At 42.9% G+C, this 9,532-nt stretch overlaps 1 protein-coding gene across 1 annotated transcript in view; it reads left to right on the top strand.

Moving 5' to 3' along the window:
• Nucleotides 1–3,809: 3,809 nt before the first annotated feature.
• The window catches only part of LOC137421608 (kinesin-like protein KIF2A), a 59,724-nt gene continuing 54,001 nt past the window's right edge, over nt 3,810–9,532 (top strand). Inside the window, exons 1-2 of the mRNA XM_068107829.2 lie at nt 3,810–3,895; nt 4,631–4,735. Coding sequence (XP_067963930.2) covers nt 3,884–3,895; nt 4,631–4,735 — 117 coding nt within the window. The 5' untranslated portion in view covers nt 3,810–3,883. The remainder of the gene's footprint in view (nt 3,896–4,630; nt 4,736–9,532) is intronic.

Raw genomic sequence — 9,532 nt, 5'->3', positions numbered from 1 at the left:
GATATCTGGGACTATGCCGAACATTTTCCAGTAGGTTTCACCGGGTTAACTCACGAGCTGATCTAGCTCAATTTTGGGGTACTGGTTATGTAAGTCTGGTCGGCACAACCCACCACTGAAACTGTCTGGCAGTGGTCATTCATGATATCTGGGACTATGCCGAACATTTTCCAGTAGGTTTCACGGGGTTAACTTACGAGCTGATCAAGCTCAATTTTGGGGTGGTGGTATTGGGGGTGTCTGGCAGGCATAACCCACCACTGAAACTGTCTGGCAGTGGTCATTCATGATATCTGGGACTATGCCGAACATTTTCCAGTAGGTTTCACCGGGTTAACTCACGAGCTGATCTAGCTCAATTTTGGGGTACCGGTTATGTAAGTCTGGTCGGCACAACCCACCACTGAAACTGTCTGGCAGTGGTCATTCATGATATCTGGGACTATGCCGAACATTTTCCAGTAGGTTTCACCGGGTTAACTCACGAGCTGATCTAGCTCAATTTTGGGGTCCCTTTCTAATGGCCCTTTTGACCACACCCACCATAATGTGCCCGGCAGACGTCCATTTCCTTATATGGACATGCACATGGACCATTACTATATACATGAAAATTGGTTAACTTTCCAGCTAGGCTGACCCCCCTGGGCTCCCGGTATACTAAACCGCTGCATATCTTCGGGTAAGTCTTCTTTAGCGTTTCAGCATTGAAGCTATCTAGCCTCGACACTAAATTTCGTTTGGCTATAGCTAGCCTTCCGAACAAAGATGTATGTAGATTTCTCACTGCATAAATATCCTCTTTTGCAGTCTTCTCCCCATTGTGCAGAGTCTCACTGGCTACCCCAGCACTAAGAGTGGAACTCCCCCTGGTCCAAACAGAGGTTTCTGGGTTTTGGTCAGGCTGTACTTGTTGCCTCCCTTCTACTTGTTACCTCCGCCACCAGCGGTGGATGGAGGTTATGTTTTCACCCCTGTCTGTCTGTTTGTGAACAAAATATCTCAAACAGTTCTGGACGGATTTGTACGAAACTTGGTGGTCCGGTTGGGTGCCTGACAAGGACGATTCGATTTTGGTGAAGATCTGAATATGGATTCGGATATGAGCATTATTTAATTTTTTAAGTGAATCTTCACCATTGGGAGATGGGGCCAAAAATGATACATAGCAGATCTCAAAAAGTTATTGATGGATTTGGACGAAACTTGTTGGACAGGTTGTGTGTGTGACAAGGAAGAATCGATTCGATTTTGGTGAAAAGATCCGGATCCGGCTCGTAGAATTTTTTAGGTGATTCTTCACCATGGAGTGATATGGCCAACCAGGCGGAAGTATGGCTGCCATTCGAGTCACCTTCTGTAATGTATTTGTACACATTCTTTGGGATGACGGTTACGTCTGCTCCTGTGTCGATTTTAAACTTCACTTTAACATTTCTTATTTCAATCAACACCGGGTCTTCTCCTTCTTCCGTTGTACCTAGGAAAAGGCCACTGTCCGTAACAGCTTGCACTGCTTTAGCCGACCTGCAAACTTTGCTAAAGTTTCCCCTTTTCCCGCAAGTGTGGCATGTTACTCCTTTACCTGAGCACCGCCATCTTGTATGTGTTCACCATTTACATCATGTCGGGCAGATTCTCTGATGTGGGCTTAATCTGCAGTGTAACATTTTTGCATTAGGCCAATAACACAACCTATTCTCGCTTGTTTAGCTTGCCAAACAATATGGCGCCCGCGCACTGCATCATGGGTACTTCCTTCCTTCCCGTGTAAGTTCTGCTTCATCAGGACGAATATTGCCGTTATTACCGAACCGAATTCAAGTTACCGAACCTTCAAAACAAAGAAAGTGATAAAACGCACAGTTAAGCAATTAATATGCAGTATATCTCCTATTGTAGCCATGCAGACCTAAGTAGATCTTGTGAGGACACAGGAAGTGAGGCATCAAGAAAACTGGATTTATGTCAATTATATTATTATTGAGAATACAAGATGTCGTCGTGGAATTAAAAGTGGAAATTCAATTGAAATTGATGATTTTTGAAGAACTCCCATTACGCATGGAAGCGGGAGCTGAATCGAGGGCATGTGTGCGCATGCGCAGATGTTACAGGGTGTATAAAGCCGGAATGCGCAAGTGGGGACTGGGGACTCAACATGGCTGATGGGGGCGGCGCTGCAGCAATGGACATTGCGGTGGTGAAATCAAGGCTGAACGAAGGCTGTGTTGTGAAGGTTCCACGTTCAAATGGTGAAGATCTTAGATCGTATTTGAATCTTGATCAATGGTCGACGTTCATTTGGAGTGTTTGATACCGTGATTACGACAAACGACGTGTTTGAGCCGGTTACATTTAACCTGTTAAAAAGTGTTGCTGTGTAATTGTGCGTTCGACAAGCTGATTGGTAATGGAACACACCCAAGGAATTGGTGTGTTTTCCCTTGTGGACCTGGCCACATACATATATGCACGGAGTATTTTGTTTTTAATTTATATTTGAATCTCGAACTTTTTGATTCTGGGGTTTCCATTCTGAGCCGATGTTTTGATGCTGCTCGCAACCAATGAAATTGCGAGTTGATGGTGACGTAGTTGTATGGCGTGAGGACCTTTAACATTGCGAGATCCAAGATGGCGGCGCCCGTGCTGTGTGTGCTATGACGTGTCGAAATCGAAGCAGGAAATGAGGTGGTGAAACCGTTTATTGTTCACCTAAAATTCACCTATTATTCAGTCCCGTTGGAGTCTGTGGTTTCAGTCTTTATGACGAGCTAGCGGCCTGAATTTGGGTGTAGCGTCCTGGGAGGCTGCCTCTTAATCCGGTGTATAAATAAGGTCGGGGCCCTCACACCTCTGTTCAGAAATTCGCCAAACATGGTAGTTGTGATCCCTACATGGCAAGATGTGAGGGCAATATAATTTTTTTTGGCCCCACCCCCTGCAGCCCCAGGGTGGAATAAAAAATGGTCAAATACCACGAAATGTGATTACGGCCACTTTTCTAAAACGTTTATTAACGGAACTCTGCATATGCAATCAACATTGGGAGACGTGAAATATGTAACAATTTTATTTTGGATTTGACCCCCATTTCATGCTCCAGGGGTGGGGACTTGGGGTGGTGGGGGTCAAAATGGAAGGCTTTAAAAAAAAAACTCTTTGATATTGCATCAAACCTGGTGGAACCTTTTTGTCTTTCAATCTTTTGGTGGGAAGCGTGGGGATTTGTGATTGTATGCCTTTGACTTTGCCCGAGTTGTGTTTTCACTCCTGTCTGAGCAGGACATGTAAATGGTTGTGGGCTGATTCGGCCAATTTGGTGTAGAGGTTGGGTGTGTGAAATGAGATTTGGTGAAGATCCGCATCAGGATCTGGATAAGAACTTTTAAGTGATTCACCATTGAGAGATGGGGGCCAAAAAAATTGTATGAATATAGCACAATATCTTATGGATGAATGTGGACGAAACTAGTTGGATGAGTTGGGTAGGTAAGCAGAACAAGATTAGATTTTGGTTCATGTCCGGATCCAGATCATGCTTATCGGAGGGATACAAAATGTTAAATTTAGCCTGACAGCGGTATGCGCTCTACTGAGTGCTGTTCTAGTTTTATTCGGGACACTTTGTAAACGATGCAATGTGAAAGTTATTATACAACATGAAGATGCATTTGTGAAGAGAATAATTTCTCTGAATATGGGACAATAAAGATTTGTTATTGAAGTGCACTGACCTTTTATTTATATATTTTCCACTTTTTTTCCTACCCTTGCTGGCAATGCCTTACTCCAACAAGGCAAAATACAAGTCGCGACAGTTCTTTGTTGTACCAACGAAGGTCTTGTCACAGTTGAGTGGTTTGAAGATGATGTTGGGATGAACAAAACGGTATGTCATTGATTTTGAGACTGCAAATTGTGAGATTAAAAATTGATTCCATGTTTTCAGAATTGAAGGAATAGCTTTGTGGTGTCCTGTTTTGGAGACGTGTGCTGTTTGCACGTCTTGTGTTGGCTATTAAAGAAAAGATTTTTTTTTTTTTCAAGTTTAAATAAATATAACATTTTGTTTCCTCCAAAAGAATGATCTCTTGATGAGCACACAACCAACCAGTCCAAGTTTTAGCCGAATCTGTCCCAAACTTTTTGATACAATGCTATATATATATATATATATATATATATATATATATATATATATATAATTTTTTTTCCCTGTCACTCAATGTTGACGAATGACTATTCTCTTATGGATCCAGATTTGAATCTTCACCAAAATCGAATGAACTATTCCTTGTCACACACCCAACTTTTCAACCAAATTTCATCCGAATCCGTCCAACTTTGAGATATCCTGTTCACAAATAGACGGGGTGAAAACATAACCTCCATCCACCTTCGATGGCAGGGGTATATCTCTCTATCTGTATCGGTCTACAATTGCACTTTTCCCATATATATTATGACATGGTATTTAACAGCATAACATACTATCTCCTTCTTGTAACACCTTTTGCTTCTTTATTCGATGCAATATTTGCATGTTTGTGATTTTTATTTCTTTTCGTTGAGTTAAAGAACTTGCCCAGTAAAATTGTTTGGATCATGATGCGCTCTATTTCAGGTTGAATTGTGGCAGATCCTTGAATTGAACAAGCATTTACTGGAGCAAATCCAGGCACCATACTTGAAAAGTGACATCCCCTTGCCTTCTCGGCGAACCACAAATGTGCGTATTATGTCAGATTGGGCAAGTTGTCCGATTTTAATATTCTTGTGCACCACCGCATGGCCCGAAGGGTGCTTTAATAAAACGAAGTTCCCCTACATTCCCTACAAGGAACTTTAACGCAGGTGGATGCTGTTGGGCAAATCGAGTTTTACGATGCTTGATCAACCTATTGCTTGTCAATGCTTTATCCTTAAATGTTGACCAAGCAAGAAGGCCGATTTAAATTATTACGGTACCACATGCCTTTCAGGCTGTGGAAAACTGTTGTTTTTAAGATTATTATTCCCCAGGGGTTTTGTGGGTTTATTCCCTTTAAAATTCACTTTCTCTGCATCCGTTGGTCCGATTGACAGGAAATTTTCACCAAAGGAACGTTTCCTCATGTATAATTTTTTATGCTTATTATGCTGTCATAGGTCATGTGGTATGGGTGCTAGCTTGGGGAAAAAACCCGAAAACCTTTGCCTCTATATCTGAGACTGCTCCTTGGGGAAAAAAAAATTGAAACATTGTGCATTGAAAAGTACTCCCCATGGCGAATGGCATATTTTAATGTTATAGGTGCCTCCATTATGACGTGAATCGACAAGTGGAACGCTTAATCCAACCAGTATGAAAGTTGAGGGTTGAAAATGATTGAAAATTGTTTGGGGGAATTAAATTGTCGTCGGTCACATTGGATTGAACTTTAATCCCTCCCCCCCTCACCCCCCTTCCCTCAAACGGCTGAACAAATCGAGGCAAAAATTTACAGGCATGGTTGCCTATCCATGACGAACAAAAAGCCCATCCATCATGGCCATGGCATCGTATGTCATGTGGTTTTGGCAGTTATGATTTTTTTTGAAGAGTAAGCCGTTTAAAAAATCGACTCGTCCAGAACGGCAAGACAGATCGAATGGAAACTTCACACAAACTTTTATTTATTTTTGTATACTTGGTCGAGGCTCGTTTGAGAGCCAACACACAGAACATTTAAAAAGGAGTGGAAGATAGGGAAGTGGAACAACATTAGGAACTGGGACATCTGTGAAGATAGGACTGGGTCGGAATACACAGGACAAGCAAGATGCTTTCAGGAGGAGGATGAAATGTTTTGTATTTCATCCTGATCGATGCATAGTCTGGCAGCCATAATTTAATTTTTTGAATTTTTTTTGAAACTGCTTAAGCAATTTAAGTGAAACTTTACACAAGTAATATCATGTCGTCAAGGGGAATACACATTAAAGATTTTAATGTGATTGGTCGCATGGTCTGGCAGCCAGAATGTTTTAATTATGTGAACAAGAAGCCTTACAATGTTATCTTGCAAGATCCAGAACTGATCGATGATTATTTGCAAGATCGATGTGAAACTTCACGCACATGATCGAGTTTTTCAGGAATATACACTACTCACAATAAGTTAGGCATATTGGCAGGTTCTTTGGTGTGGTTGATTTTGTGTATTATGTTGAACAAAGTTGTTGGTCCTAATTCTATGGTTGAGTGTGAAAAAACACAGCATTCTTGATTTCAATACCCTAACCCTAACCCCTATAAAAAGTCACTCCCTCAATATCCCTAACTTATTGTTAGTGTAGTTTGATCATTCAAATGTCATCGGTCATATGACCTGGCAGCCATTTTATAGGTAAAAAATTTTTTAGAATGAGGTTTAATTTTTTTTTTTTTTTTTTTTACTTCCTTTGGATATAATTTTTTTTTGTCCAATTCTGAATCCAGTTTTCTTTTTTATTTTTTCTTTGTACAGGTATATTTGCCCTTCCCCTTTGTCAAGTCAGTTTAGTTGGACAGTTAGATATCACCTCTTCCCCCCTCCTCCCCTCACCCTGCATTCTCCCTCTTCCTCACTCCCATTCCAACCAACATAAATGCAACACTTTCTTCTTGGTGAAAATAAAATGTAAAGTTCTTGACTAACCATATGCCCTGCGACCACTTTACCGTTCATTCTTCATATGCTACGTTGTCTAAAAACCAGGTGACTTGAGGTCACGAGTGAGAGACTAAAAACCAGGTACCGGGTTGAGTACCAGGTCACTGGTAATTCCCTTGGTGTCGCAAGAGGTGACTAACAGGGTTGGTGGCAGGAAGGGCATCCGGCCATAAAACATATCTCAAAGGGGACCACGGTTCCCGAAAAAGGCCAACCCCTGCTCTGCAGGGAAAAATGGCCTCTAAAGGTGGTTCTACGTTGTCTAAAAAGGACACTTGTGTGGCAAGCTGCAGGGAAATTGGGAATTTGCTTGGTTGAAAACCCCAAGTATCCTTTGAGTTGTGCATGATATCTGTTTGTGTCACAGTTCAAAATGGCAAGTGCAATTTTCCCAATTAGGGATGCAAGCTTTACCTCGGTACGTTCACAAAATGAGGTGGGAAGGGAGTTTCTTAGTTGAAATATATATTAAAAAAAAAAATTTTTTTTTAATATATACTTTGGGAAAGGGGAGAGAAGGTATAGACCTGAGCCTTCTTGTTGGTAGAGTTGCTATCTTTATCAAAAACTCTCCCTCACTCCTTGCACTGCTGTCTCTATCCCACCCCCATGAGTACCTCTGTCTATGGCTTGCTCTCTGCACCCACCTTTTGTTCATATGTGTTTTGTACCATCCTCCAAACAGTGATGACTCTATTTACATATTGCTGTCTGACAACATGGACCAACTTCTATCCACTCATCCCAACTCTCTTCCTCATTTGTGGTGACTTCATCTGTCATCATGCCAGCTGGCTGTGTGTGGGTACATCACACCAGCCACTGCATGTCAGCAAAGGACTACTGCGACTCATTGGGACTGACACAATCTGTCAATTTCCCGACTTGGATCTCAGTCAACAGAGCATCTTCTCTTCTAGACATGGTTATAACAAACTTCCCTGCAAATGTCTGCTGTTCCTCTTCTGCTCCAATCGGTTCATCTGATCATTTCCTTGTTAAAGTGGATATCTCTGGCCATTCAAAGAGGGCCTCCTCAGCATCGAGTCTGGCATTTCACTCGAGCCAATTGGCACGGTCTTCAAGCAGCCATAAATCATCTGGCCTGGTCTCATTTCTACTGCTTTTGACAACAACACATCCTGGGAATTCTTCCAAAGAAAATTGCTCTCTCATGCACAGATTTATCCCATCATCGTCAGTTGTCATACCCTTCCTCCTGTCCATGCTACACTGAATCTTGTGGTGAGGCAGTTGCCCTGAAACAACTCCTTTGCCTCATGGAAGGCAAATCCAATGGAAGGCAATCTCCATTCCTTTCATAGAGCTCGGAACAAGTGTCTACGCTCAGGAGAGCAAAGAAACAATATCTCTCTAATCTCATGACTGAACTCTCAAACCTGTCTCCATCCTCCAAATCCTGGTGGCATCTGGTCAAATCTGGTTCTGGTTTGTACCCCCTCTGTCCCCTCCCTTACTTCAAACGACTACACAGCTCATTGTGACCACACGTGAAAAAGCTGAATGCCTAAACTCAGTTTGCCTCAAACTCGTGTCTCAAACCCATCTCTGTACCCACCATACCCAGTTGTATGCAGCTGCTTCGGGGCTGTGTTCTTCTCTCCCGACAAGGTAGAGAAGTTTCTGTCAAACCTTGACTGATTCGGCAACTGGAACAGATGGCATCAGCCCATGGGTCCTAAAATCCTGCTCTGCTGCTCTTTCACACACTCTCTCATCTTCACGCATTTTTTGCTCGGTCATCTGCCATCAGCTTGGGAATCGGCCAACATTACCGCTTTACACAAAAAGGTGCAAAATTGGTTTCTTGCAACTACAGACCAATCACCCTGCTCTCAATCAGCAAGGTCATTGAATCGATCATTGCTTCGGATATCAAATCTTTCCTTTTCTCCAATGGCTTTATCTCTGATCATCAATTTGAATTACGACCAGGTCACTCTACTCTGGACATGCTGCTTCTACTCTCAACAATGGATGGAGGTCCTCACCACCAAACAGGAGATCAGAACCGTCTCACTTGACGTATCTCGTGCATTTGATACTGTCTGGCACCCTGCTCTGCTCACCAAACCTTCCTCCTGTAGTATCCATGGAAATCTCCACGCATGGCTGGCGGACTTCCTCTCTCGTCGTAGTCAACATGTGGCCCTGAATGGGTTTCTCATCTCCCCTTCCTGTCCAGGCTGGAGTTTAAGGCAGTGTTCTCGGCCATGTGCTTTTTCTGGTCTTCATCAATGATCTTTCCGACTCTCTGGAAAATCCTCCATATGCTGTTGCTGATGATCTATGCTGACGACTCCACTCTGCCGCTCCATATCTCAACCCTCAGATCTGCAGGCAGCAGCCTCTTCACTCTCTGCAGACTTGGACAAAATCAAACTGGTCAAACAAGTGGAACATGTCTTTCAATCCTGACAAATCTCACTGTCACTTTGTCTCTCCGAAAAGACTGTCTGGAAAACCCTCCCATTTACTATCAACAATATTCTTGAAGTTCTGTCACTAAAGCATTGGTCACTGTCTGCCATGATCTTTCCTGGGAAAACCACATTTTCAAGCTGGCCTCCAAAGCCAGTCGACGACTGGGCATCCTATGCCATGCGTAGTCTTTCCTTAGCACCTCTGAGCTCCTCGCCACATGCAAAGCTTTCATCCGCAGCTTAATGGAATACTGCTCTGCCCTCCGGGCTGGTGCTCCTGCCTCGTACCTAGCTCGGCTTCACACGGTTGAAATCAAAGCTCTCAATCATTGGTATCTCTTGCAATGAAGCTGTTTCTGAGGGCCTTTCACTCGCTCACCGCAGGCAGGTTGGTGGTCTTTGTCTTCT

Source organism: Myxine glutinosa, chromosome 2 (assembly GCF_964187855.1).
Source record: "Myxine glutinosa chromosome 2, kmMyxGlut1.1, whole genome shotgun sequence".
Lineage (NCBI taxonomy): Eukaryota > Metazoa > Chordata > Myxini > Myxiniformes > Myxinidae > Myxine > Myxine glutinosa.
This window is presented reverse-complemented; position numbering and strand designations above follow the sequence as displayed.